General features: G+C 33.4%; 1 protein-coding gene across 2 annotated transcripts in view; it reads right to left on the minus strand.

The window, feature by feature from the left end:
- Window positions 1–25,169, minus strand: part of LOC129229273 (uncharacterized) — a 32,712-nt gene extending 7,543 nt beyond the window's left edge. The window contains exons 1-3 of one of the 2 annotated variants that reach the window (XM_054863556.1): window positions 25,048–25,169; window positions 4,324–4,533; window positions 339–487 (exon numbers count right to left, since the gene is read on the minus strand). In XM_054863556.1, coding sequence (XP_054719531.1) covers window positions 339–487; window positions 4,324–4,533; window positions 25,048–25,080 — 392 coding nt within the window. In that variant the 5' untranslated portion in view covers window positions 25,081–25,169. Of the gene's footprint in view, window positions 1–338; window positions 488–4,323; window positions 4,534–8,349; window positions 8,524–25,047 lie in introns of those variants that run through there. The other variant, XM_054863549.1, reaches the window with a different exon arrangement.
- Between the last annotated feature and the right edge of the window lie 278 nt (window positions 25,170–25,447).

Below are 25,447 nucleotides of genomic sequence, written 5' to 3' on the forward strand. Positions count from 1 at the left end.
TGGTATCAAAGATTGTCTTTGGTGGTACTTCTTCTTAATAAATCCTTCAAATATGTTTTGGCTTTGAATAAACTTTTTAAAAAATGTAGGGAAATTTGATCAATTTGTCAGGATATGCAACGCTCTCTATTTCACATGATTTGTGCTGCATACAGGAACTGATTGAAAGCAGAACAAATATTTGTAGTTGATTGCAGTGTGATCAATACGAAAAAAGACTATCATAATAAATTGCGCACGAAAAATTAAAATGTGTTCAGTATACGCTACATCATATATATAAAATAATGCTTTCTTCTTAATTATTAAAAAAGTATAACCAATAAAAGTGAACTAACTTTGAAAATTCTGAACATGAATTTGGAAATTCAATGGTAGATGGCGAGAGAACAGAAATCGATGAAGATACTTCAGAGCTAGTGGAACTGCTGTTAGTGTTAAGAACCCACATAGCTGACTTTGGAGTTGTCCCCAAATTTGGAGAATTCTGAAACAAATAAGCACAATGAATTAACTTATTTACCTATGCTTGTATTCGTTTAAACAGGGAAGCTTTTGAAAACAGTTTTTTTTTCTTTTTTTAACAAACATTGACAAAGTGAAGTGGGGTAAGATTGTAAAAATAATGACATAGACATGAATCAGACATGAATCAGCCTTAGCTTCTTGTAGCCGAAATTAAACAACTAAGAATTAAGATTACTATGTAGAAACATGTGCACTTGGTTAGTTCAAAGAGATCTACACAGATGTGATGTTCATCATTCACGTTGTGAGCTTTTTGTATACAAGTCAACCCTTATAGGCCAGTGCCAATAGCTTTGAAAATGGTAAAAAGTCGAAAAAATTTAGAACACGATAAAATCAGTTCGAAAGGTAAGAAAATCTAATAACATTAATAGGAAAAATAAATTACGGGCGAACTAAGTTCGGGAAAGGTGGGTAGGGGGTTAAGGGGGGAAACGGTTTATCACGATTTCCGGAAAAACTAAGAGTCCTATCGAAAAAAACTAACCTACAAAGTTGTTGGTAATAAAAAGATCTACAACTTTTGCATTTGCACTTTTTTTCTATAGCCTTAAAATTTATGCGAAAAATTCAAAAAACCGATTTTTTGGTCTTTTATTTTTATCTCCCACAAAAAAAAAAAATTTCACTAAATTTAATGAAAAGTTACCTTATTATGTCTCAAATACACTGTAATTTTTTGGATTTAAAATATTTATTTTTTCTCCTTATTTTGATTCAATATTAAAAAAGCATCAGAATTTTCAATCAAAAAATCTCACGTCAAAATGTCTGATTTTTTTTTAAAAATCGGAGCAAGTTTTTTTCGTTGGAATCTACTTTTCGATGGTATAAAAAACAATACACAATACTATGGAAGCTTTTCGCAAAAAAATAAGAAAATCAAAAAACTCGAATTTGAAAAAAATAAAGTCATAACTATGTAAAAATTTTAAGCTCTTTATTAAAATGTACAATTTAATTACTCGAGAAATGAAATTTTCCATGTTACATTGACACAAACTGAAAATAAAAATATACTACAATAATTAAAAATCAAGCTACAACATGCGTTTGTTTTACCCTTCTCATCCACCATTAGACGGTGACTGTAGTGCCCCCTATAATTTTTTGGAGTTACGAATAGCAAGCTACACTGTAGCAACAGATTGGGGCTAGGAACAACATCTCACGGGCATTATGCCCAAATTCATCAAAAAAGAATTAATTCCGCAAATATTGTTGAAAACTATTTGTTGCAGCTGTGAAACTGGATGCAACAGTCTAAAATGTGGATGCCGAAAACATGGTTTAAAGTGTACGAATCTATGTTCAAATTGTCACGGTTTTGAAAAATGCGCCAATGTGGAAGTAAAAACCTACGAGGAAGTTAATGATTTAGATGAAATTGGGGATGAAGAACTAATGCAGATTGGAAAAATTATTGGGGACAAAGATGATGATGGTCTAGAAAATTTCGAAAATCTACTGAAATCAAGAACAATAGTTGAGCATAACGATGAAGAAAAGACATCAAAGAAGCGAAAACTAATGGATAAGTAAAGGATGTGATTATAGTTAACGATTAAATATTGATAGATAACAAGATAATAAAGCGTTTTGTTAAAATGAATGAAGTATTTTTTAAACGAAATAAATGTTCTATACCTTTTTTGTGTAATTAAAGTGCAAATTTTAATAAATAGCTTAAAATTTTACATAGTGATGATTTTTTTTTTCCCCTTCAAATTCGAGTTTTTTTTTTTTTTTGATTTTCTTCATTTTTTGCAAAAAGTTTCCATAGTATTGTATATTGTTTTTTATACCATCAAAAGGTAGAGATTCCAACGAAAAAAACCTGCTCCGATTTTTTAAAAAAATCAGTTATTTTGACGTGAGATTTTTGATTGAAAATTCTGATGCTTTTTTAATATTGAATCAAAATAAGGAGAAAAAATAAATATTTTAAATCCAAAAAATTACAGTTTATTTGAGACATAATAAGGTAACTTTTCATTAAATTTAGTGAAAAAAAAATTTTTTTGTGGGAGATAAAAATAAAAAACCAAAAAGTCGGTTTTTTGAATTTTTCGCATAAATTTTGAGGTTATGTAAAAAAAGTGCAAATACAAAAGTTGTAGATCTTTTTACTACCAACAACTTTGTACTTTAGTTTTTTTCGATAGGACTCTTAGTTTTTCCGGAAATCATGATAAACCGTTCCCCCCCTCATAAACCCCCCTACACCCCCCTTTCCGAACTCAGCTCGCCCGTAATTTATTTTTCCTATTAATGTTATTAGATTTTCTTACCTTTCGAACTGGTTTTATCCTGTTCTAAATTTTTTTGATCTCAAACATTATTGGCACTGGCCTATTAAGTGAAGAACCCTAATTACCCAACTAAACTTGCATTGTTCAACGAAATTTCATCGTTACTAAGCAATTTGAACCAGTATGAAAAATTTCTTTAAAATTTGCTTTAAGTAAATATAAATACTGTTTGCTGTTTCAAGTTTAGAGGAGAAAAAGAAACACTTCTCCAGTCTCTGAAAATATTAGTAGGGGGAATGTTTGTGTGTTGGGGGAAGGGGGCAAAGTAAAATAATGAAATATTTACTCTGTTTTTAGCACAACCTATCTGGTAATATTTTAACCATATAGTAACACATAGTCTATTCCAATCAGGGAAAAGTTACCCCTGAAGATCAAAGAATATAATAATACACTCAAACCTGTTTTTGTGCGATTTTTTTTTTTTTTTTTTTTTTTTGTACGGTACATGAAAATTTCTATCATATTGGGACTCAATCGACGAAATTATTTATAAAACGAGTGCGAGGTAGTATCTTCTAGCGACCACAGGGGCACCCTGATGGAAAGTCACTGTGACCTCCCAAAAATTTCCTTTTTCGGGAAATTTTGCCTGACGATTCGGCAGAATCATCATCACTTGGTTTATTTTGACTTCCTTTAAAGAAGCAATTCATAATTATTTCCTTTTATATTATTTATTTACTTTTGTGGGTTATTTTCTACGTGAGATTTTTTTTGTGCGATTCCTATCCACCGCATAGAAAAAAAAATTAACTCTGTTGCGAAAGCTATTTTTTATAGCTACTCGTGAAGTTTCGGACGATTTTTTAAGCGATTTTTTTCTATGCAGTCCCTATCCACCGCGCAAAAACAGGTTTGGGTGTACAAGCACTTTTTAAAAACTGATACTCAAATTGTAATGTTTTGTTGTAACTTAAAACGTGTTTTTGCTATTATAAAATGGTTTAATTTTTGTGATTGACATTTTAAATTTTTGTTGGGATCTTATTCGGTGCAGTATTTACTAAATATTCAGCTTATATTTCATTACGTTTACTTGTTCACTCATTTATTAAATCACTTACGTATGCATTTATTAATTCATTAATTGACATTCCTTATCGATTACATTCAACTGGAGCAAGGTCTGGTTAATTACCAGAGTGTTTAAGGACATTATATCGTGGTAGACTCTGTTGCGAGAGTCCTGCAATATGCGAACAAGCGTTGTCTTGCTGAGAAATGATGCAGTTATTTGAACGAATATTTTTACGAGGACGAATTATTTATTGTTTTCACTTTGCTAAGTTTATTTTTTGCTATTCATTAATTTGTCCATTTTTGTTGATTCATTTATTTATTTACAAACATTACTATATGTTATAATAAACGGTAAGATACGGGTTTATTTCATTGCTTCTAAGATTAATTTTCTTTCTTGAAAACAGAACGTTGTAAAAAGGGTACACTGAAAATAATGAATCGATGTAAGAAATGTTACCTTGTCACTTTTTGGAGTCCTTGACTCAAGTGATGAAGAACTTGAAACGCTCATAGCAACTCTCTTATAATCTGAGTTCTTATTTTCTGCATTAATATCCCCTAAATTTTCTACTTGCACAGGCCTGAACAGACCTGAACTGGTTACAGTACTTGCTGAACTCAATGAACGATGCAGTGGTGTTTTCGGAGTCAAAAACTGATATCCGTTCTGAAAACAAACGATAATTTGCTTTCTAGAAGTTGTAAATTACAATAAAGATTCTATTGCAAAACTTATACAGTTAGAAAGAACAGATTTTTACCTATCAAAATAGGTTTTTTTCCCGATAGTGTTCCTTCAGATAAGGATATAAAAATGAGTTTCAAATACTGTCTGTCGTAACGAATTGCTATCAAGGCCGGATTTAGGGGAGAGCAGGTGCGGCTACTACCCCAGGGCCACCACAATAAAGGGACCCCCACAATAAATTTTTTACAAAATATCCTTTCACGGGTCAGCAAATTTTTCGTTTTCTCTCCAAGACATTTTTTTTTTTTTTTTGAATTTCTACAAAGAATGCTTGCACAAAAATAATATTATTATCGATATATCAGAAAGCCCTGATTGCAAGTATCCATTTACTATCAAATTTTTATTTGATCGAGCATTTCAGTGGCAATATTTTTTTTTTATTCATTTAATTTGTAATTTGTACCGATGAGTCAAGGTATACATTAGTTTTACAAAGCATGTATAAGTATAACATTCAACATCCAACCTAATAACCAATCAATATCAATACATATATGTGTTTTATTTTTATAACATTAAGTTATCAGATTTCGCAAATGATTGTAAATATCATATGAAAATAACCTTAAAAGTACATAACTTTTAAAATGAAATGTATGTTCAGATATAAATAAGAAACAGTAATTTTAAGTCTATAAATAATAATAATAATAATAATGTAAAAAAATAAATAGCAGTAACTTCAGGATGTAAGTAACAAAATTAAAAATTTGGAGATAACCAGTACGAGGTATTTACTATTGAAGTGCTGATCGAAAATATCGGATATATACATGTATATCAAAATATTCGGATATATATCAAAGTATCGGATATTTTCGAAAATATGATGATCTTTTCGAACCCTGATTAGGGGCTTCCACTCCTTCGTTGCCCCGGGGCCTCCACACTTCCAAATCCGGCTCTGATTGCTATGTTTAGACAGAGATTGCAGAAACTTATGTGTCAGTGGAAGACTGAAATTTTGGGAGCTTAAATAAACATTTAATTGTCAATACGTTCTAGTAATTTTGTGAGTTTGAGCTCATTAGTTTTTGTGTAGGACGCATGCAAACTCTTGTCCAAAGCGCGGTGGGGAAATTTTTTCCTGGATTTTAGGACGTCATAAATTCTGAACAAAAATCATTCAAAAGCGCCTACTTCGTAATTCTATTGTTAAAATACTTGTTTTTAATGTTAACACAGCTGCAGAGCGTTAAGTTTGATTTTGCAAAAGATATTCTCATCCAAAATTGGCCATCAAAACCCTACTCAGGAAAAATAGTCCATTTTTAATGTGCTGTAAGTTCAAGTTGAATCTTCATTTGGTCAGTACCATTAGAAAGAAAAGATTTTTTCCTATCAAAACAGGGGGGGTTTTGTATGGTTTTCTTTCAGATAATTATGAAAAAATGGGTTTGAAGTAGTCTGTCGTTCACGAAAAAATCTCGTTCTGCAATGTATAACTGATGGTGCTTGTCATGGAAACCGGTTTATAGTGATTTTACAACTGTTATTAGTAAGAAATACCTTTTTATTCTTCTTTTAAAACGTTAATTTGCAAATTAAATATGATAGAAACGGAAAAATATCTTGTTCTAATTGTTGCATGTGTCCCTGTTGTTTCCTGAATTTGCTATTGTTATTTTTCGGAAATACTTTTTTATTCTTTTCTTGAAAGATAGTTTTCAAATTAAATATGATAGAAACGGGAAAACATCCTGTTCTGATTGTTGTGTGTATCCCTGTTGTTTCCTGAACAAGATGTTTTTCTCTTTCTATCATATTTAATTTGAAAAATAACTTTCAAAAAAATAATTAAAAAGTATTTCTGAAACATATATAACAGTAGAAAATTTACCATAAACCGGTTTCCATGGCAATCACTATGCGTTATACATTCAAGGACGAATTTTTCTTGTGAACGACAGACTGTATTTCAACATCATTTTTTATCTTTATATGAAAGAGCACCATCAAAAATAAAACTTATTTTGATAGGGAAAACTCTTTGTTCTAGTTGTGCTAACCAGTGGCGGCGATCCGTGGGGCAAGGAGAGAAAGACACCCCTCCCCCTTTTTATGGTTAATTTATTTTATTTTCCAATTTAGGAACCAAAACCAGAAATTATTTTTAAAAAAAGTTTTTTGTATTCAATGTTCAGATATTAGTAAACAATTGTTTTACTTAAACAAGCCGAATTCGTTTAATGAAATCATTACCAAGTTTGTGACTTATTAAAATACTTAGGGTTAAGTAATTTAAGTCTATTTGAGGCAGTGAGAAGCAAAGGGATGTAAGTGGACAGTTTCACGTTTTGAGTAAAATGTGTTTAAAGACAAGGTTCTGGGTAGATTTTCATTGAAAAGTTTTTCTAAATCATGCGGTATAGCAGCACCTACGAGGGCTACTAGTACTATCTCCTGTGCTAAGACACAGGGGAGGTTCACCAACCATGTGTACTGGTTATCATATTTTTAATTTTGCCACTTACAACCCTTTGCTTCTCACTGCCTCAATTCATGTCTAAGTGTTTCTTCAGGGAAAGTCATTGTATACACAATTCATCAAAATCTTAAGAAAAATGTGAGTTAAGTTGTTAGATTTCAATCAATTACCTCTTAGCCGCTCTCAAAACTAGCATTAATAATTTTTTTTTACTTTTTTTTCTCCTCTTTTTTTCTTTTCTTTTCTTTTGTTTTGCTGCTAAAATACCTATGGCTTAGGTTTTTTTTTTGCCCTCCCCCCCCCACTTATAATCCCGAGCGCCGTCTCTGGTGTTAACTAAAAGAGGATACCAGGGGACAAGCTTGAGCTACAGCGCATTGAAAACAGGATATGTTTTAAGTGAAGAATTTTGATGGCCTGTTTGAATGACATTATCTTTTATTAATGCTACTGAAAAACATTAAAAACAAATATTCTGACAATATAATAACTTAGTACTACAAGTTTTTGTATAACTTTTGTTCAGAATTTTTGACTTCCTAAAACCCAGAAAAAACTTCCCTACTGCGCTTTGCATGCGTGCTACACAAAAACTAATAAACTGAAACTCACAAAAATACTTGAACCTATCAACAACTAAAAATTCCGAAAATTACTGACTCTCAATGCGATAACATTTTGTACAATCTTAGCGTAAACATAGGAATTCGTTACGATGGACAGTATTTTAAGTTCCCATTTTCGCCCTTATCTGAAAGAACACCATCGACGAAAAATCCATTTTGACAGGAAAATAGTTTTTCTTTCTAATTGTACTAACGAAAAAAAAAGATGCAATATGACCAGCTTGAGCTACAGCGCATTGAGATCATTAAAAACAGGCCTTTTTTTACATCGAGTCATTTGTTGACCAATTTGGATGACAAATATCTCATTGATCCAAGATATTGATGGAGCTTGATCACGGAGAGATGGCGGATGACCTTGAAGCGAAAACCTAATTGTATCAATTGTAATAGGTAGAATCAGCCAAAATGCACCAAATATTAAGAGGTGCGTTCTCACGGATCCTATATATTAGAAAATAATAACAAACAACTACTATTGCAAATGATAAAAATCACGTTTCCACTTCAAGGTCATCCGCCACCTCTACGTGGTCAAGTTTACTTGGAATACTTTTGTTTTTACGAAATTGTGCTTTCTTTTATTTCACATAAAACTATACAAAATCAGTATTAAAACTAAAACAAAGCTTTGGATGCTGGCTCAACCCCACTTCATTCCCAACAGGGCATTTGTACCTCGGAACTTGCTGAGTTATTTGATGGAAATCCTTTCTCATGATCATCGCATACAGCTTCAGCGGAATCACTTGAAAATGACATGTCGCTGGAAGAATTTTTTCTCTTTTTTTCGTCGTAATCTGAGGCTACTTGGAGCCGCACGAGTCTAATGCTTCCTTTAAAGGGAACTGTTTTTTGAGTTCCATTTGCAAAGTCCTTTAATGACATAAACTTCGTTAATAGCCACATACAAACAAAATCATACAAAGTAATATTCGACTATAAAATTGCAAATTTCAATTGAATTTCGTTTTATCAATAAAATTAATATAGATAATTAGATTCAATATTTATATTCAGACAAGAGATGCATCATGTATTTTTTTAAACAGTAAACTCACATTTATTATAAATAACAACGATGATGACTGTACTGCAGAATTGTCCAACAAAAGTCCAAAAGTGCGCGAATTCACTAAGAACGTTAGAACCAATACTTTGGTTTGAAAATTTTATATAAAAACAATAATTCACACTGTCTGATATGATCGACAAATATAAAAGACATCTAACTTTATTTCATATAACCTTTTTAGTTATAACATATATGCGATGTGAATGTTAGTGTTTTCTTCCTTTCCTAAAACATTCCCAGTGCGACACGCTCAAAAACAACTTAATTATACATGGAAAATTCATACAGATTACTGACGAAAGCTACACTAGTGCTGCAGCTTTAGATGCATTCAGAGGAAGAAGTAACAAGAGTACATTCGATTGCTGACCCCCCTCCCTCTTGAGCTATTGGTACCAAAATTGAATCAGCATATGTCCCCTTTGAGGTTTACCAATGGACGAATTTTGTTTGATTCCGTCCGTTACTTCCTGAGATAGCAGTCACGCATACCGAAGAAAACGTCCGACTGCTCCCCCCCCCTCCCCTCGGAGGAATAAGCGACAAAAACAAATGAGCTCCAATTCGCTTAGAAGTATATATGTGTACCAAAATTAGTTCGATTTCATGCAATAATTGTTGAACTAGAGGCACCATAAAAAAATAAATAAATACATGAAGCAGTCACGCACATACCAACACATATACAGAGCTTTGTAGAGGTACTAATCAAAATCACACTATGTTCGTTCTAAACTACTTTTGAGAATTCACAAAAAACTTGTTTCTAAATTACCTTTCATGAAAAAATTTGTTTATATATTAACTAGAGAATCGACCCGACCTAGTTCAGATTTATAAAGCTATCTTAAATGATATTATACAGGTACTTTTTAGCTTGAAAATTAATAGTATGTAACATTTTTTTGTTTCGTTTTTATGAGATTTGAAACAAATTGATGTATCTCATTTCCTGATCAAGAGAGACCAACGTAACGTCGCACTACGTATCGTATAGTTGTACGTTTGATGATGGTGATGGCATAAGGATTTTTATTGGAAATTGTAATCACTTAAATTGGAAAAAGGAATATACAGGGACACCATGAGGATGCAAGGATTATGAGCCAACTGATCTGCTGTTGGTGTTGTAAGAACAATACTCGAAATCATATTATTCCGTAGTGAATTTAATTGGGGTTGAATTCCATTGAATAGATTAAAAAAATTAATGTTGCGCAATAAAATTATTATGATATTGCCTTTAATTTCAAAAGCATGAAGAGAAGTTCTGAGGAGTACCCTACTGAAGAAATTCTCAAAATTGCCCGTTTTTTCTTGTTAAACATACGGAGAATTTCTGAGTTTAAAAGTGGGATGGTCAGTTTTTACACCTCTAACTACAGTTCCGGAAGTTCCGTAAAAAAAACACCGCAAAAGTCTGTTTATTGATTTTTGGATTGAGTTGAATTTATTATTTTTTTCAGTTCCACCGGGTATGCCGATCAACATTGATTTATATTCCTGCTTTTCATATTTCAATCATTTTTTAATAGATTTTTTTCTTTGATTCTCCGCGGCAGTGGCAAACAAAAGTTCCCTGTTGAGTGTCCGCTTCATTCACAAATTTTGCCTTTAATTTTTATATTGCTTGACATTGAACGACAATCATAGCATTTCAGCTGACGCTCTTCTTGCAACTTGTCGTCACAGAGATCTTTTTTAAACGTTTGCCATAAAGCAATATGGTCAAAAATTTGACAAAAAAGTTAAAATAGTTGTAAACAATTCTCTGAGTCTAGTAGCGGAGTCAGAAAATTATATGTAACAACTAAGGTAAGTTTCCAAGGTTTGTCGTCGTCTATAAGACCGAGCACTTTAAATGCTTTATAGGTTGGCAGAATCGTAAACTGTTAAACGACTTTGGAAGTATGTAGGACCACGAAAATGTTCCAAATGAATTATTATGTGACAAAATTCAGATTAGCTATTAGGATGAATATTGTATATTCTACTAAGAGGTGAGTCTTTCTCAATCCCCGGATGCAAAGGAATCCCGGGATGGAGAAAACTTTTGTACTCGTTTTATTCGGGAAACTTGTTTTTTTTTTTTTCATGTGCCTCCATTTTTTTACTTATTTATTTATTTATTTATTTATTTATTTTTGGCAATTTCACTGTGATAGCACATTTGTGAACTTTATTAGTTAACTAGAAAGTCGCCCCCCTCATGGTATGACGGGTGAAAATTATTTCTACATTTGAACGAAGCAATTGCCTGCATGGGGATATTTTGATAGTTAAAATTTTAACCCTAACATCAGTGGATTAACACTAAACTCCAGTAGATAGCGTCAATTCGCATCTCCAGAGCTCAAATACGCTATCTTGCTGTGATTTACAATACCATATAATATTGATTTAAAAATATAGTATGAATACCTATATGCATAAATTATAGCCTATGTCACTCAGTAAGAATGCACCTTTCATATAATGAAAAAAATTTTCAAATAGTTTCAGTGGTCCTGGAGATTACCTCGAACATATAAACACGCAAAATTCCAGTTTTTATCCTTATAATATTAGTATAGATATTGATTGATTTAGTAACATTACTACTCTTAAGAGTAAGTTTTCAAATGTAGGATCAATAAACCTGTAATTAAATTTTTAAGTTAGACTTGACTTCTTTTGATTGGACCTAATGAATATGTTTTTCTATGATTAAAATCGTGTTGGACATGTTTGGTTTTGAACGAATTTAGAAACTAAAAACCATTCAGAGACGTTCACCATAACCTCAACAGTAAAAGTAGCACAAAGTTTGACAGTGCAGATCAGCTCCATGTCACGTGAACAAAATGGGGGCCTCCTATTGGTCAATTGGACATGTTGTGTTTTGATTGAAGCAAGTCTGTGGACATATTCTTGTTTGATTTAGGGTTCTAAATTTTAGTATGACATGATTTTCTTTTACTGGGCCGTCGTAGGAACATTTGGTAGGAGAATCCTGTAACATTTGAATAAGCTGTACCTCAATTTTTCTTAAAACTGAACACGCATGTGGTTTTGATTTATACATCCTCATTCTTAAAAAAAATGGTCAAAATGGATTCACTCAAAGCTTGTAAATCCGTAGAAATTCGAAAATTTTCACGAATGCAATACTTTCTTCTTCAGAGAGGTTCGAAAGTGGGTGTACCCCCCATTTTATTTTCAACATTATGTTAAATGCGTGTAAATGTTTGTTATAAACTTGAAGTCTTAAGAGTTATTAACATTGGTAGATCATCATCCATGTCGTAACACAGCTGAGTTGTACGTCATGTTCTCGCAGATCTTTTCGGAAAAACATCCCCGACACTACGCAAAACGTTTGCGAGAATTTCGTGCAGAATTCACTTGTGTTGCGACCCACAGGGGCGGATACAAGATTTCATTTTAGGGGGGGGCATGACCAGGGGTGATAGTGGACTCAAGTAACATTTTCTGAAAACAGTCTGAAATTTTCGGAAACTATGAGGAAGCTCGGTCCCCCCTCTTCCTCACGTAAAAAAAAATTTTAATTTGCATACAAAAATCATAGAAAAACAACATTTTTAAAGGTTTTTTTTTAAATAATTTTTCAGGTTTAGAATGTAATGTTAGCCCAAAACTTTCGGAAACGGTAACCCAAGATTTTCGAATTATAGGAATTTTTCGAAATTTTATGAATGTAATTCGGACATTGATAATTACTCACAGACTGATTCTTTTCAGTTGTAGAAAAATCGGAGGTGATGATGAGGACGTCCAAGTCTCAGAGTATGATATAGGAATTCGGGATATGGTTTCCATCGGATTTGGGTTCATCAGTTTTTTTTAACTTTGCAAAAAAAGACAACAATGTTTTGTCACCCGAAAGCTTCATCGTTATTGTAATATGTAGTCCGTTTGTGACAAAACACGGCATTTTTTAATACAGTTTCGTCTAATACGAGGGGCTAATTTTCTGGAACCCTCGTATAACTAGGTTTCACGCAAACACGAAACTAAAATTTTACATTTCTTGGATGACACAAAATCCAAAACATTGATTTTATCTAATTAACTATTTACAGCACATTTACAAATAAACTCAGCACGAACAAAAACGAAACTGTGTAAAAATTACAGTAGAAAGAAATAATAATTTAGACTTCACAGAAAATATATTTACACACTCAAATGTTTTATAAATTGAAACGATGCCTGCAGCTGCGGAAATAGTTTGGCAATAACTGTAGTCGATTAAATTTGTTGCATAAAAAGCGATCGGGCGGCAGACACTTCTTTGTTCCTTTTTATTTAACTGGCGTCTGATGACAGTGCCGTAGAAAAATTTTCTCAAGCAAAGCTATATATAAATAGAAAAATGACATGCAATGCCACAAAAAAGGAGCTTAAAAATTATTTACTTTTTCTTGTGGTTTCGTTACGGTTTTCTTTCTAAGGTTTTTTTTTTTTTTTCAAGCAACCATTTTCACTACTCAAATGTAATGAACCTTATAACGATTACAAAGTATTGTCGTAGATTAAGGGGAGGGGGATCACAACACTTATGACCCCCCCCCCTTCTTATTGTAATGCCCCACAAAATTGAATTAAAAAATTACGTTTTCTTATTTTTCTGATCAAGTTTTTATTTTTTCGTGCAAACAATCAAATACCGTAGCAGGTTTGGGGGCGGGTTATGACCCCCATGACCCCCCCCCCTTGTATCCGCCACTGGTTGCGACATATGGATGGTGTCCTACCGGTGTTTATGACTCTTAAGACTTCAAGGTGCATAACAATTGTTCAACCATAACTGACATAATGTTGAAAATAAGAAAAGGGGGACGCCAGCTTCCATAACACTTTGTGAACACGAGACGTAGAAGAAAGAAAAAATATGAACGACATATTTTTGTTGCCATGAAGAGGATTATCTACTTCACATTTCACGATCCCCCGTACCTACCACAGTTTGTGGTTCAACCGGTTGAAAGGAGCCCTGAAGATAGCTTTGATTTTTTGATCCAGACCAGAAGCCGAGAGATCCATGGTCCAGCACCCCGAAGGTATTTATTCACTTAGAGGACTTTGTAACTACGACATATTTAACGTGCTGCATTCACCATTAACGAGCAGGGAGGATCTTCGACCGACCGGATGAGATGGAACCCGGGACCCCGTTACGAGTTTGACGTCTTACCAATCAGGCTATGAGGGGATTCTCTACTGCGCATGCGCTTTTTACTGTATCGTCTTCTCTCAGAAATATATTGCATTATCCTGTGTCTTATGGCTTTGGGTGAAACAAACAATGTCAAATTGAAAATTTTAGCTTATGTTTTTAGTACAACTTTCGAAACCCATAGTCTAGTCCTAATGATGCAGCCTCAGAAGGCAGTGACTATGAAAGGTGGTGCCCACAGAGATTTTTTTTAAAAAGATAGCTCCCTAAATGCATAGTTCTGAAGCTATTTCTCTAATTTTTCCACCAATAAAGAATTTAAAGCTTCTAATTCACATTTATGTTTTATAAAATCTATCAGGAGACAATATATCCGAAAACACAAAACCATGATAGTTTATAATCGACTTGCGCATAATATTTTTGTTCAAAATTCGGCAACCATCTCATATTTTTACGTAGCACTAATTTTATTTTTTAAAGTATTCACATTTGTTCTAATTTATGAGTTATTGTGTACTCAGTTTAAATATTTGAATCAAATAGTCCTGGCATTAAAAATTAAAAAACAGAAAGAACACAGAACAGAACTTTAACAAAAAAGCTTTGCTTCAATATGCATCGTTATTTTTGAAGAAAAAATGACTTAAACATGCCTAGAGGGACAAAAAGAGTAATTAATTGAAGAAGCTAATTCTCAATAAGTAATATTTTTTAAATGTACAAACACTCAAACTCAAATTGGACGGAGTTTATTCGTCAGTTGAATAGAGTGAAGGTACAAAATATAAAGAAGTTACATACAAAGTTGAATCAGAATGGAAATAGGTAAGAAACACGGTTCCCATCCTGGTAATCACATCGTCTTGCCTTCTCCTGGTATTCTTTCTTCTCTCTCTCGCTCTCTCACTCTTTCTCTTTTTTTAGAAATTTTGCTAATTAGGGGCATAAGTGACGTCAGAGGGAATTAATATGAAAAAAAACTTCAGTAAAGTGTCATCCTTAAAATAATTTACATTCTCATTAAACCGTGCTGGATGTCTCTCTTTGTAAAATTAAATGAAACGATCTTTCATATTTAAGAACTTCGTTACTGAAGGACAAGTGTGTTCAGTAAAGCAATTATTTGAAAATAGTTGGAATAAAAGTTTGATTCCAAAAAGTTGGAAATGGAATGATTTCAATGCTTTTAAATTGGATCTCAGTACTACTTTGTCATTTTTTATTTATTTTTCTTTTTTAATAGTATAAAAGATCTTTATTTACCGTAAAAGGAGGTAGCTTTGAGACACCTTTCAAAGTTTTACTCTATAGGTATAGAATTAGGGTAGACTGGGGCACGTTTATGAGGATTTTTTTCAATGAATTTTCTAATTTTTATATTTTAACTTAAAAGCTTTCCGACATGGCGATTTTATGAAGCAAATAATGGAGTCAAAACTCGTATATTCAGTTGTTGGTCGGTTTGTGTTTTTAACCGTTAAAAAAATATTTTTGAGTCCAATTCGGTTGCGTAAACTTGCCCCGCATACGGGGCACGTTTATGCATATTTATTTTGACACCAAACGTGGTTCTGTTAATGTTTTGAACATAATTTCTTACCATCGTTAAAAGAATGCAAATTTATTACAGACTGAATCTTTACTAATAATAAAGTTGAAACTCTCTCTGTCTGGATCGCTCTTTGTCTGGATATCTCTCTGTATGGATATCTCTCTGTCAGGATCTCTGTGACGCGCGTAGTGCCTAGACCGTCCGGCCGATTTTCATGAAATTTGGCACAAAATTAGTTTGTAGCATGCAGGTGTGCAGCTCAAAGCGATTTTTCGAAAATTCGATTTTGTTCTTTTTCTATTCCAATTTTAAGAACACTTTATAGGGCAAATTATCATAACGTGGACAATTCATCATTTATTAGTTGTAAATATACAGACGAACCAAATGACCTTTTAATTTTCTACTACGGGCATAGCCGTCCGAGTACCCCTAGTAGTGTATAGCGAAAAAACTGAATGGGCACGAAGACAGCGCTACATGATTCTTTCCAATAAGATACGAATTTGTATTTCAATTAAAAAATAAATGGTGATTTTCAAAACTAAAAATCCTGAAAATACTAAAAAAGGTTGAGACAGTTCAGAGCGAAAAAAGCGTGAGGGCACGTTTAGAAGTAAGACACTGCAAGAACGTGCGCAAAGGTGCTTCGACGTCAACACGTAAACTTGCTCCGTCGCCAAGTTTGGATTTATTTTTAAAGTGCAAAAAAAATTAATAACATTTCAGTTCATACAAGAACAATTCTCAAAAAAGGATAAAATTCAGCTAATTTTTGCATAATCTTTCTTTCTAAAGTATTATTTATTCACAACTAGCCGCCTGCGGCGACCGGCTGGTCCGCCTTTTTACGCCATACGCCTTTTTGCGCCAGGGTTGGCGCCTTCGGCGGCTGCTTGGACAATTTAGCGACGGTATTAATGTTTTTCTCTATATTATCAATATTATCATTCGCCTTTTTACGCCAATGTTGCGGTCTGCCTTCGGCGGATGCTTAAATAAACTTCGTGGCGGTATCAATCAATCTATATCTATCTACATCATTAGTAGTTTGAATAAAATATTTTCTAGATCTATCTCCAGTTCCGTCGTTTGGAATATTATTAAAGGAGGGGGAGGGGAGACACAAACGGCGTACTCTTCATGGAAATATTTGTCGAAAAATAGCAAAAAGCACTTCCACTTTTATGTGAAAGCATTGTTTTTTCGAAGTCATGGTGTGTGTGTGTGTGTGAGAGGGGAGGGAGCATTGACACCTCGTTGAAGATCCTTAAATGACGGGCATGTCTCTTTCTTTGCTGTCCATTTACTGTATCGACCTCTATATTTGTTTATCTATCTATACGAACTATGCATATCTATCTCTGACAGAAATTAACAATCTTTTTTTATTTATATAAGTATTAATTCGAAAAAAACATTTTTTGTCCACTAAATCTCAATCTCTGTATCTACCTAATGCCGCCTTCGGCGGCTATCTACCTTTACGATCTATCTCTAAGTTTTCTTATCCATCTCTATTTATTTTAACTTCCCCGCTCATTTCCTAATAAAAACAAAGATCACTCAAAAAAACGCTTTTTTAATTTAAATAGAGCAAAAAAAAAAGTTATCTCCAAAATTTCCCGTAGTGTGCAAAAAGTTACTAAGTAAAGTAAGTGACGAAGAAAAAAAATTTCGCTGTTTTTATTGAATTAAATGCGCACATCTATGAAATTTAACGTAATATAGATACAGCAAAAGGTCCAGCTTGGGGGGAGGGGGTGGAATTCGAAAAAGAAATAAATGCAATCCTTAAATTAAACAAAAAAAAAAAAAGGAAGGGAAAGAAAAGCACTGCCGGAAAAACACGTGGTTATCACGTCATAAAATGTAGAAGTAAGCTATATAGTAAAAAAAAAAAAAAATTAACACTGTTTCCGATTAAGATTCCGTCGTAAATATCGAATCGAAATCCAAGTAGTGACGTCAGAGGCATAAAAGATTGAAGAACGCTTTTTTCGACCGATGCGTAGAAAGACATGATGTGTTCAGCATTAAAAAAATTGTAAAAAAAAAACTATTGCGTATTTTTAAGAACTTTTTTCTTTTGAAGAGGGCGAAATCTTTTTGCTATTACCAACTTAAATTTTAGAAATGAGGCTGTGATACTTCTCGCATTATGATATTAGAAAAATATAAAAACCAGGAAAAAATGCAAATTGAAGGTTTTTTCAAAAATTCATAAAAAATACAAAAATTGCTCTATCTTCAAAATTTTTTCATTCATCGTATTTAAAATTAAATTTCCAACACTATAGTACAAAAAATATTTGTGTGGCGTGATTGGTTCGGGGTCTGTGAGGTAAAAAGTACTAAAAAGTGCAAAAAAACACATAAAACATTAAATAACTTTTTTTCTAATTAAAATATCAAAAATCGAAGCCCGAGGTGCACATCTTCGGCAAAAACTGTACCTGTATACCAAATTTCATCTTTCTAGGCCTTACTGTTTTCCCGGGAAGCGCGCCACACACACACACACAAACATCTTATTTTATTATATGTATAGATAAGCTTCAATCGTTCAATACAAAACTTACTCAATTTGGTAGAAAACATATTATTATTTCTACATGCTAGACCGAAGCTCGACTGATGCTCAAAAACTTGTAAGAATATGTGTTAGAGAGCAGCATCAATCTGTAATGAGTGTTGTCCCTACAGTTATAATTCGTTTTGAAAAAAGAGCACTGCGTAAACTTGCCCCGGTCTACCCTACTGTGCTCTGATTAGTGTTTTGGAAAAGATTCCCTTTGATACTTTAACCTTGACATTTCTTTGTGTGTAACACGCCCTGTAATGAATGAAATGAACTATAACTAATCCAAACATAAAAAAATGCTTTTTTAATCATTTCCTGTCTTGTCATAAACTAGCTGCAATGAAGCGATGAAAAAAAAGGTTTTTTCTTGTGTCTTGCTATGCAATAAATTATTTAACGTAGGTTTTAAAACCGGTTTAAAGTAGTACATCAATACAAAAATTCTTGAAAACAAGGTTGAGCTTTCCTGCAAGTTTGCTTTTTTTCAATAAACGTATCGTTGTTGTGAAATCCAATCTACGGTACTGACAAGGCTGCCATCCAGTGATTCAAGTTCGACAACAGTTCATTATTTTTTTAGTTTGAAAGTTATTGAAGTTGTTTTATCGAAATGCGAACCTCAAGAATCAGTGCATGTAGTTTCTTTCTCGTATTTTTTTTCCGATTCTTCAATTACGAGTCCTGTCCCCCCCTCCCCATGTAACCCTCACTATATAATTATGCGCAATACTTCTCGCATTACTTGAAAAACTAGCTGCGTTGCCCGACCTTGCCCGTATCTACCTTGAAAATAAAAATTGCGTCAAGTGACATGTATTCAACAATCAAGCTTAAATAAAAGAAAAAAAAACATAATGCAAACTTTCCCTTCCAAACAATGACGACAGATAATAAAATCTTATACATATAAAATCTGAGTATCTATCTATCTATCTATGTCCAAGCTTCTTCTCCCGAACGACAGTGAACTGACCATCGAACCGGGTATCGATGGATTCGTCATCTTCCCGTCTTCATGCTTGGCTATTTAACATAATCCTCCGATAATAATTAGCGGAGATATCAATTAAAAACTATTAATTATGACTCTTAGATTTCAAAATCAAATCCCTATTTTTCGAAGGCTTTCCTCCATTCAAATTATTATTCAGTGCTTCATCTCAACTTTCCATAACAGTGCTTTTATTAAAATGTATTCTACTCTATTCAAGAGTCACAACTGACTACAACTGTATTTATGTCGAGGACTGCATACTAAGTGCCTTGCCTCCATTATTTTATATACCGATAGATGGCAGCACCATCACCGGATCGAACAGTTAATGAGAATTTAGAACTAGTCCAAGAGCTAATAGCTACCTGGTACTAGCACCCCCAGAGGTATCGTTTCACTTGGAGGACATTGAGACCACGAGCATATTTAACGTCGCCCAGTCCCCTTTAATGACGACGGTGGGTCTTCGACCAGCGGGGATCGAACCCGAGCCCCTCCGGCCCCGTGTCCAATGCCCTACCGATCAGGCTACCACGGCCACTATTAAAATGTATAGCGGGTGAAGAAAATCATTGAGATGAAAGATCTGTTGCCATTTTTTTTCTCGAATATGAACAGGTAAAATTCTTGTTTTTATTTTGAGGCTTTTCCTGTAACCAGGGGATTTAAAATGTTTACTTTTGGGGGTTTTCCGCAATCTGCCGCAAAATTTCAGTGACTTTTTTTTTTTTTTTTGGTTCAAGCCTGATTGTTAAATACGCGTCACATGACATAACTTTCATTTTCGAGGAGGACCGTGCACGTCGTAAAGTAAATGAGTGATTTACAAGTTATTTGAGTTCTTTGAGGGTTTGTACCTGGAAAACGGATTGATGTAATTCTTGTACGACCATGTGGATAGAATCCATCCAAATATTTATCTGAGTGGTATGTTGCATTAATAAACACCCGGGCAACGCCGGGTAGTAGACTATTTTATGTAAAAAGCGGATTGTTATTGTGCATAAATATTTCCGATATAGTCTATCAGATGTAATTCAGTTTAACGTGAGTAAAGATTATAGTTGATAATGCATATATTTTCCCCTTTTGTGCTGACTGAAAATGTACTCATAACTTGTATCATTGATAACGATTATTAACGTTGATGAGGTGTTTTGGCAAAAATATGTTTTACTGGTGTTTTGCAAACCTTGCTTTACGCGCATTTATTTATTCCTTAACGCGTTAGAAACTAGTGTCAGTGTACTACAAAAGCATCAACTGGACTGCTCTTACATTTTTTAGGTAGCCCGTGCAACGCCGGGCACGCAGCTAGTACTTTTAAGAAATGAAAATGAGAAAGATGGGTTTGAAAAGCGTAACCATGGAAACACAAAATAAAATAAGTTAAAGTGAAAATGAAAAAGATGGAAATAAACAATAGATTCAAAAGGCGTAACCATGGAAACGTGAAAAAATGGTTAACAACTTGACTGGAGCTGAGATTTTTCGAAAATGATTTAAAAAGTCTTACAACTTTTTTTCCTTTGGAAGTAGAAGCTTCGGTTTTCGACCAAAGGTCGAGATAGATCTGAAGTAAAAAATGTCGATGTGTGTCAAAAAGAAAACTGTGGGACAGTTCCTTCCTTTATATTGATATACTAGCTTTTACACGCGGCTTCGCTCAAGTTGACATAGATTTTTTTCAATTGGTTCAGGTTAATGGTCAACACAGGCAGGGGTCAAATAATTACTAAAAATTGGTTTGTTCCCAGTTTCTCCGACATTTCAAATTTCCTCCTCCCCTCTAATATATCAAAAAGTATGATTAAAAAGGAAAACCTGGGGGGGGAGGGGTAAATGAAATGTTGGTGAAATTGGGGAGCCACCCAAAAAATTACACAATATAAATCAGGAAAACGCATAGGAGTAGCAAAGAAGTTAGTAAGGGTAATTCTTAAAAATTCCAATTCGAGTGAGGTCAGCTATTCTTATGTAAAGTCAAACATTTTCCTTATAATCCTGATCCCCGTCAAATGGTGTCCAGCGCTACGCCGGCTATCTAAATTATTGCACATGCTTCTTGCCGGAGAAAGGAACAGAGCTCAGGTGACGCACGTCCCTCCTGAATAAATAAGGAGAAATAGACTTAAAATGGGGATCGTCCCAAAATAGTGTCAGCAGTCACTACAAATACTGATTTTCTAATATTGTCCCTTCGGTGAGAACATCAAATCTTTAAAATCCCCATCGGAAGGAAATCAACTGTTTCTAAATAACGTCAACGGTCCTGTTTGAAATACCAAAAAGTTCAGAGTAAAAATATACCATTACAATCAGAGCAAGCAAACTGTGTTTTTTTTTTCCTATTTCAATGAGGACAATAGTAAAAAAACTTCCCATTTCGGAAAGAGAAACTTTCCCTAAAATTTCAACTAGAATGGTGTTTTTATTTAGTTACCAGATTATTGTTCATTTTATCGAAAGTTTTAAGCTTGTCTTCTTGCGACTTTTGAAATCCATCGAAAATTTTAAAAAATCTCTACCAAACAGTCTTTTTTTTTTTTTTTCAAAGTTTGGGAATGTATTTTCAATATTCGAGACTTGAGTTGGCGAATTAAGCGCAATGATTATCTTTTGATGCATTGATGATTAGTGTTAAAACACTTGGCGACAATTGGAAACATTTCTAAGAGTACATGAAATACACCGCCAGCTCAGTCATTTCCAGCCGAGGACAGCAGTTTCGTGCTAATATTGAAGTTGCAACCTATTAAATGTTTATATTTTGGCTATTGGACGGAAAATTGAGTTGAAGCACTGAATAATAATTTGACTGGAGGAAAGCCTACGAAAATTAGGGATTTTCTGTCGAAAGTCAATCATCATAATTAATAGTTTTTAATTGATATCTCCGCTAATTGTTATCGGAGGATTATGTTGAATAGCCAAACATGAAGACGGGAAAATTACGAATCCATCCATACCTGGTTCGATGGTCAGTTTACTGTCGTTCGGTAGAAGAAGCTTGGACATACATACATGCATACATACATAGGTACATACTCTCAGTTTTTCATTATATAAATTTAATGAAAGAAGTAGTGCCTAAATTTCAGCTAAGCCTAAAAGAAATCCAAGCTAAAAACGCAAATTACTTCCGCCGCAATTAAGTTAGAGCATTGAAATAAATTGCGTAGAACGCTGAAAATTCTACCCTATCCAATGATATGTAATATTAATGTATGCAAGTAATTTTTCACCCCCATATTCGGGAATTTATGTGAAAATTGAACCTAATTTGGAATAAAAAAAGAACTACTCGTCGAATTTTTTTCGAACTGGTTTGCAAACCTTTCCGGAGCTAAAAGAAAGTTACTGTGAAAATTTCAGAGAAATCGGCCGGGTAGTCCTCGAGCTTTGCGCGTTCACACAAACATACGTTTTTTGGAAACTTCATTTTATACTATGTATAGAGAGAAAGGTTAAGAAAATGAAGTATATCTTGGCTGAGCCATATTTAAAAACAATAACGCAATTTTACGAATTTCGTAATCGCTATACTGGCCAGGTTTTGTCAAAACTACAGTTAATATTCTAATATTCTTCAAACTGATTCAAATTTAAATAACAAAAATTAATACAAAAAAAAAACAAACAAACAAAGAAAATGAAATAAGGAGTTCGTGCTTCTTATATGACCATGTATATTTTTTTTACTGAAACGAAAAACCAGCTGGTTAAAAAAAAATGTTGTCAGCAACTTTAAAATTCTTTGAAACAGAATTTAAATATTCAAAGCTTTTATGTTTTGTAAAAACTCTTTCGTGGCTTGCTTAATGTCCTTGACCGCTTTATTCGAACCACCGCTTCGATTCTCAAACCATCGAAAGATCTAACTCGATTTGCTGCAGGAAATGAATGTGGTTTTTTCACCGTGAGTCCTCTTCATATTCGAAATGTTTGGCATTGTTAAACGAGTATTGTAAAATCATCAATCAACAGTCAACACTACTAAAAGTTCTTGGAATGACATTCACCGCGCATTTTAATGAGTGTCTTAAAATAATCGCATCATTTTATATGCTGTGAATATATGTCCCTCTTTCTGTCCCTACTGCCGAGCTATCTGTATTTTTAAAAATAAGACTTACGATTTGTAAACAGGCAAATAGTCGGTAATTTGTTTAATTAGTACTTATCAAATTAAGGAAATAGAAAATTTATGTAGTCTTTAATTTTGAGCCACATAAGCGAAATAGTTTTGTAATTCCATCGTTATGAAAACATAATCAAAAGGAAAGTTTGTTCAACTCCCCCCCCCCTCCACCTTTTTATAAAGTCTGAGTCATAAATACGGTTGAAAAAATTAATTTTTTTCACACTCAAGTGAAACATAGCACCAGATAATATCAATCAGCATTTTCTTCACGCCAATTCTCTTGCGCACAGGATCACATAAAAATTAACTTTCACTTACGTAAAATTACTTATATAACTCTTTTTGTAATCAATTTACGAACTTTGTGCTTCGGAACGTTGGAAAAATGCTTCGAGGCGACATTTTTCACTGGCTTTCTAAATTCGAAAAGATTGGATTATTCTTTTGCGTAGAAAGAATCATTCAGGGCAAAACTTTCGCTTTTAATTAATATATCCTCTAATTCAAATCCTTCGAAAATGAGGTAGGGTTAGATGGAATCCTTGCAAAATTTCTAATTTTATGATATACTAGCATTCCCGTACCCGGCATTGCTCGGGTAATGGAATTAGCAGGGTTGACAGTGCTTCGTGCACCTAGTTTCGAAAATTTCCTATAATAATTACTTATTACCTATAACTTTTTCTAATTTGGGGAGGATCCCGGGGCCCCTGGACTCCTTACATATATGCCTTTGTCCTTAACCGATCTTTAACTGTTATTAACGATCCTTTTAAAGTATTGATTATCTTTGCAAACACTGGCCATCCACATTTTATTGATATACCTATGTTTAAGCAAGAACTTCTTTGTATACAACATTTTTAGTTTTTTTTCTGGTGCTAAAATTATTAAGCTGCTTGATGAACTGACTTTGGAGCAAGCTACATAACATTGGCCGTGTGAAAAAAAGACTTCTCTTAAATCGGTCCCTGCTACTTTTAATGTCTGTCCTTGTGACTTATTAATGGTTATTGCAAAGCAAACTTTAACAGGAAACTGCACTCTTCTAAATTCAAAAGGATAGTCCGCCTGTGATGATGTTCTTAAAAACTTCGTTTCTAGTTTTGAAAAAATGAAAGCAAAAGACAGAAACATTATGATTTGACTTCAGAAAAGCCTCGAAGAACCACGTGAGAAACAAAAACAATATCAAATTTATAGTTCGCTATCGACCAAAAGTTGAGATGAAGTACTGAATAATGATTTGAATGGAGGAAAGCCTTCGAAAATAAGGGATTTAAATTCAATGACAGATTTTAATTTCGCAGAAATTAAGAGGTTTTAATTAATTTCTCCCGAACTAATTGAGATTTCGAAAAATCCTTTCTTAGTGGTTACTTTCGTAATCATGCGGATATGCCTGCCAAATTTAAGTCTGAAGCTTCAGTAGTTTCGGCTGTGCGTTGATATATATATATATATATATGTATATATATATATGTTATCTCAGGACATTGATTTTTATATATTAAGATTGCATCCTATATCGCACATTAGACATAACATACACAACAATTTAGCAAAAATGAAAATTCTTGTGAAAAACAACTTTGCATTATAGAACATCTTTGTACAGTAAAAATGCGAACAAAATTCAAATGAAACTTTAAAAAGGATCATTAATGTTAGTCCTCCAAAATTGAATGTTAAAAAAATATATTTACGAAAGAAAATAACTAAGCAAAAAACTTATCCGTGAAAACACCAGTTTACATTCATAAAATCAGAAGTTGTTTATAATACTCGTAATATTCTAGGTAGTAAAAAAATATTAGTATAAATGTTTAATAAACTTTTTTTTACCTTGTTTTCGCTACTTTCTTTACCACCTTGCATTTCAGTTATATTTACACCTGTGCAAGGTGACTCTATATGTGTCGATAAATCCGTAGCGTCTGAGAGGTCATGACTGGTCAGAGATTCTCCAGTCCTGTAAAATAATTTCATCTTGTTCAATAATTTATACATCCCAAAATTGTCTCAATATGCTGTTTTGATTGCAAGCCTTTTTTTATTTTTATTTTTCATTATTGCAATTTTAGTATGGTTCCCTGGTCATTATTGTTCTGAAACCAACTACTGTTGATATCTAGCAGTTACTTTTAGAAGTCATTGACTTTTATTAATCCAACTGGAAGAGGCAAAAAGTTTGAATTATATACAAAATTTGAGTTAAAGAAAAATGTGTAATTATAATTGAAGA

Source organism: Uloborus diversus, chromosome 1, assembly GCF_026930045.1.
Source record: "Uloborus diversus isolate 005 chromosome 1, Udiv.v.3.1, whole genome shotgun sequence".
NCBI classification, from domain to species: Eukaryota; Metazoa; Arthropoda; class Arachnida; order Araneae; family Uloboridae; genus Uloborus; species Uloborus diversus.